Raw genomic sequence first — 6000 nt, forward strand, 5'->3', positions numbered from 1 at the left:
CAAGTATTTGTTGAAAATGTCAGTCAGGTTATGTTTTTTAAGATTACTCCACTGATTTAGCATTGCAATCCTATAACACTTAAAGTTTAAAAAAACATCCCAATCAAAACAGCAGAACCAGAAATACTGAAATATCGTCTTGATTATTTCATGTATTCTTCTTCCTTATCAACGCCTGGTGCCTACATTACCCAAAATGAAACTCAATCACCAACAGTTCAGTTATAGGGTGAATCCCATATCTCTTAATTGCATCCATCTTTCCCTCTATTTAGTCTTCTTTGCATCTTAGTGTCAGGTCCGCTCGGCGTGACCTGCCTCTCTTTCTTTTTTCCTCTCCTGCTCTCCCTTTTTGCGGGATCAAAGCCTCAGCTGTGTCGCATCGGGTAATTAGTGACTCGTGGGTCGGTGCGCACACCTGAGGCGTATTCCAGTGATTTGTTGGCTTCCTTATTTATACCTCTGGCAGACGCCCCATCATCGCCGGAGCATTGCGACATGTAATGAACAATACTTACCCTATGTAAGTTAAAAGTTTATGTTTGACCCGCATTTTTAGACATGTGTAAGATGCTACGCTGACAGTCTCTGTGCGTTTTGGCTTGACCTTATCACGCTATTATGCGGTTAGCAATACAGAAATACGTGCTTTGTCTTCCACGCTGACAGTCTCTGTGCTGTGGATTGATTAAAACACCTTTTTTGTACTAGCACCTGGGTCAGCCATCTTGAGTCCAACCCCAGTTCTCCCTCACCCTCCTGGTGAGGGGGACTAAACCATAACACTTAGTCCCACTCACGTACAACTGCAAGAGGAGAGGAACCAAGGAAACACAATTATATTGACATAAGACGTCCTTTCCTCTGATCCTAAAGTGCCCATTCACCAACAGATAAAGAGGCGACTTCCACAAAGGATGCTCTTTTGTATCTCTTCTCATGTCTCTTCCAGGCAGCAATGGAATTTGTTCTATTCAAGCGATTAGTGATCAAATAAGGGAACTGCGATTTACTAACAGTTTGGTGAGTTACAACAACACTACAACTGCAGCGTTCCTCCAGCCAGTTGAAGTTCTCATCAATGAGCACAACATCTGGATGAATAGGTATTGTCTAGTTTTCCTGCTTGTTCAGTTCTGAAGGAAATTAATGGATTTTGATGAGAGTTTCAAAGTGACCATATAGCTCTGGTGCCACTTTCTAATATGATGTTCTTTGTAAGGTTAAACCTTCAGTGAAGGACAATGAAAAATTCTCTTGATCTATTATTAATGACTTGCTTACATAACAACTACCAACCAGCTGGAACACATATTGATTGTAATTTCTTTTGTTTGTTTTTGTGTATCGTATGTACCTAGCGTGTTTTGTGTTTTAGCTGGTTGGGATTTACTAGATGACAATAAGCTTAATCCAAAAAATGGAGATAAGTAATCGCTTTACTTAAAATTGCAGTGCTAATATGTTTTAACGGACACATAGTGTATCTCTGCAGGATGAGGACCATTCTGGTTGCCACAGGTTTTGACAGTGAGTCACTTTTCTAACAAAATGCTGTGGGTTGTATGTATTTGACTAACACCAAACATGACAGTATACTGTCACAAATCTTTCCACCCGCTTTGCTGCCTTTCCTTTGTAATTCTGCTCAAAACTACATGCAATGATGCAATGAATCCAATATATACTATCAAATGTTGGCTTTTATGCCCAGGAAACACTTTCAGTTTTGCATCCTGGAATAAGGAAAGTCAACTGAAAACTAACACTGGCTAACACTACCATCTGCTGCTGTGTGTTTACTGTATGAGCGTGTGTGTGAGTATAAAGACACATGACAGCATGTGTCGTCAGTGACAGTACATGATGCAGCAAGAGGCTGAGTCACTGTGTGTATGAGTGGTTTCACTCTTTTTATTACGGTATGTTAGGTTTTGATGATCTATGCTTTTATTGTAATGACAAGCCTTTGGTGAGGCACAAACCTTTCCTGTTATCATCTGTTTATGTACTGTGTCTATCTCTCTATCCATTTGCCGTTTTCTTACTACCTTCTCTGAAATACTCCTCAGTGTAATCATCTCAATCTCATCTTTTCTTTTTGTGTCTTTTAACTCCATTCCATCTTCCTTTCCTGACTCCCTTATCATCTTCCTTACCATTGGTGCTCCTCTTGTGTTGCTCCTCTTTCCCGTTCTTGCTGCTGCTGCCAGTCGCTGTCCTTCGGGCTGACGAGCTCTTACTGGTGTTCAGCTTCCCAGAGCTGTTACTCGACACTGAGCCATCCTCTTCGCTTGGCAACCGCCTGTAGTAGCCATAGCAACAGAGAGCAGTGACGGAGAGGAGAGGAAAAGGCTTGTGAGTCTCAGCATGTACACAATCAGGGCATAATCTGACAACACACTATTAACTTTAATTGTATGTTTTATAAAAATAGCATGAATAGAATAATATTTAGTAACATAAGAATGATTCACAAGTGCTGTACAAGCAGTGTTGTGTATTTGTATAAGAGTGCACATGCCGTAATAACCAAAAACCACATTCAAATAATGGAAATGTAGCTAAAAACAATAGGGTTTAGTGTGTACATTAATAAAAATGCATAGAAAAATGGAATTACAAACCATACAACAATAACTGGAACCCAAAAGTCTGACAAAGGAATAACACAATCTGAAATGTAAAGAAAAGGGCTTTGCATTACAAATCACAGTTTCAACATAGCAGTGTTGCCTTTCTTTTCATTTACATTTCTTAGTATTGGTTTGGTTTTTGTGCCTCTGAGCTTCGATGGATTCTGTGTGGGGTGTCTCTGCTGCTGGTAAACTGTCAGTCCCTGCAGTCATGTCCTGCTGAGATCTCTGGGAAGTGATCTCAGAACTCTGATGCTGTACTTTTTGGGGCAGCTGTTGACAAGTAGGTTGTCTACAGTTCTCAAGGTTTTTATTATGACTGGTCCCATCTCTGCTGGTCAGGCAACCAAATGAGCATAAACAGTGATGTGAGGTAGTGGCTCATAAAAGCCAACAAGAGACCCTTGACATGTGACGTGGCTGTAGTGACTCTGCACTGTAAGAGTGAAGTTATTGAATATTTTTTCCCATAAAAATTGCCTAAAATTATGCAAGAAATTAGAAGGCCCAACAGCCTGGGCCGAAATAAGGAAGAAATAACCAGCACTGTCCTTGAGGAATACAGCTGTCCCTGATGTTTCCCTCAGGTAAATGCTCCTATTTAGCTAACATATTGCTGTAATATTATTTTGGATTAGTATTGACACATAAACTCTCCAAACCATAAACACACTCTTTGTTTTATGTTTGCCTTTACAGGAACCTGCAGAGCCCAGTGAAGCATTTTATGTGAGGAGATACATGTTAGCATTCCCAGAGAACAGTAGGCCATGTTTAGCAAGTATGATATGTAACAATAGAATATTTGGAACATTAGTAATCTTTGGTTAAATAATAATAATGATACAAAATTACCCATACTAAAATTGCAGAAGTAATTCAAGAGACAGTAGAGTGATGTAGCCACTGTTCTCATATGTCTGTAATGCTACACAGACCACTGACGTTTATTGGCTAGAATACCACTGTACAGTATCACGTTAACAGGATGAGGATGGATTTATTGATTTTTCCTTTCTTATTTACTTACTTATGCACTGGAAACAACTGCACAGTGACCAGTGTCTCTGCAGCCACTGTGTGGACTGAACTGTGTTTTTCACTTGATATATTTTTACTCCTCAGTTATTCCCGTGTTTGTCAGCGCTTCACATTATTTATATGGTACCCTTTCAAAATGCTTTTTATTACAGTGTAATGTATTAACACTGCTTAACAAAGAACAGTAGTTATATAAAATATTTCTCCACAGGACCCTTAATGATAAACTTACTATTAAATTTAAAAATGACAAAACCTTTCTTAAAAAATAAAGCATTTTATTTGAAGAAAACACAATGGAAATATAAACTGCATAAGTGGAGTATAGGTTTACAGGTGGTGTGCGAAACACAGATCAGAGAGACTGGACAATACTGAGCCACAGGCGAGGCTAACACTGTCCATGTTAACACATACACACTCAAACACACTGTGCAGTCAGAGTAGCAGTCAGTGTGTGGCCGAGACATAATAAAACACATGTGGTATTAAGCATAGAGCCAGGAGGATGGCGGGAGAAATATAGAGTGTGCTCCATATAAATCTGTCCATGAAGGCCAAAGGGAGGAGCAACAGAATCAATAATCACACTGCTGAAAAGTCATGTTCATCTCCCTGCCTCTTTTTTCTTTGTGCCTCTCACACTGTAACTCTCTGAAGGATGCTGCATACAGAATAAATACTCTCCCCGTGAAACCATCTTCCAGCTTCCCCTGTGGTTAGCATTCAATCTTCATATTTCTCTTTGCTGAGACAAGTAAACAACCTGTGGCTGAAGTAATAACACAGTTTCACTTGTTTTCCACAAAACAAAGAATGAATGAAGAACAATCTGGTTTGCATTTAGTAGAATGATTCCATTGTTCTTGGAGACAGCTGCACTTGTTTTAAGAAAAATACAAAATGAAATTAAATACCTTTTAACAAAAACATTGTTTTAGCAAAACCACGTTTACAAGGTTTGATTATTCAGAAAAAGATAAGCATCAATTCTGTAAAACTGAATGGGTGTTGAAAACAATATTTGTCACATTTCCTGGCATGGCCCCATCTCTGCCCTGTGGTATCCTTGTCTATCAAACCTAACCCCTGGCCTTTGTCCTGTTTTCTTGCTCTTGCTGCCTGCTCTGCCCCCTCCCACCTATACTCATCTGTTCTCTGTCCGTGTAAGCATCCAGCTTGTATTTAATTGGCTCAGTTTGCCTCAGTTTTTTAGTGTTTTGTGTTTCCCTAGAAGTTGGATTTTGACCCTTACCTGCTTCTGGACTATTTTGGCATAACGTATTAGATTTATTTCTCTGCCAGGGCTGATCGCATGTCTCTGAGCCCCGTTTGGACTTGTTTGTCTCTGATTCTCCCTGCTCAGTTCTGTCAGCCTGGACTCTCTGCAAGCATCTGCTTTTCTTTTAGCTTTGAAAAAGCCTGCCTGCCTTGTTAGTGTTCTGCATTTGGGTTCACAAATACTTCCTAGTGTTTCCATAGGAAACATTATAAAGTATTGAGTAAAGTAATGAACAAGGAGCTTTTTGTGGAACAGTATGTTAAAATCGTCACTGTGACCGTGTGAGCAACATGCTGATGTTAGCATTTTGTTGAAAGCACCATTCTGAGGTTGTACTCTGTGTCTCAAATCCCTCCCTTCTTACTATACAGCAAGAAAAGTACGCCGCTTACTGCTAACAACTTAACAATGCGAAGAGTCATTTAATATTAGTTAATGCAGTCCAAATACATCTGAGATTGCAGTTTACTCCTCACTGTAGAATAAATTACTGAATGTTTAGTATATACAGTATACTGTATATGAAATTGTGGATGAAGATGTGATTTCAGACTGTTTTAATCTTGTTTTTGATTTTGATTTTATTCTTTTGATTTAGTGTCTGTATGCTTGTGCATCTGAAGAGAGCTAACACATTTTATAATTCATGTTCTCTGCTCAGTTAAGTCTAAAAATAATTACATCCTTTGTTGTTGTTAAGGTGTGAAATATCCTCTCTAGCTCCATTCCACCCCATAGTGTGCTGGTAGTCTATGTGTATATATGCAGCTTGGTAAAGCTGATTATTGCACTATGGCAACCCTAGCAGCCTTTTATTCTGTCATCATTGTTACACTAAATGGCTCCCACTGGCATGGCTATTGCCAGAGTTATAAATATACGTGTTCATCCTTGAGAAGCAAAGCACAGCTAATCCCACCTTCATTCCTCTTCATTTAGTGGTGTGTAAATATGAGGCTCTGTCTTGGGTGGTTAGTTTTCTGGATTTGCATTTCTGTGACAGGAGGGATGCTGCATTTCGTTTATGACGCCAAGCTTCCT

The 6000-nt window shown here is 39.4% G+C and overlaps 1 protein-coding gene across 5 annotated transcripts in view; it reads right to left on the reverse strand.

Annotated features, from left to right (window-relative positions):
- kiaa1549la (KIAA1549-like a) overlaps positions 1-6000 on the reverse strand; it is a 121710-nt gene that overhangs the window by 20759 nt on the left and 94951 nt on the right. For all 5 annotated transcript variants that reach the window (XM_020604292.1, XM_020604291.1, XM_020604290.1 and 2 more), the window contains exon 14: positions 2160-2305. In XM_020604292.1, coding sequence (XP_020459948.1) covers positions 2160-2305 — 146 coding nt within the window. The remainder of the gene's footprint in view (positions 1-2159; positions 2306-6000) is intronic.

Source organism: Monopterus albus, unplaced genomic scaffold (genome assembly GCF_001952655.1).
Source record: "Monopterus albus unplaced genomic scaffold, M_albus_1.0 scaffold65.1, whole genome shotgun sequence".
Taxonomy (NCBI): Eukaryota; Metazoa; Chordata; class Actinopteri; order Synbranchiformes; family Synbranchidae; genus Monopterus; species Monopterus albus.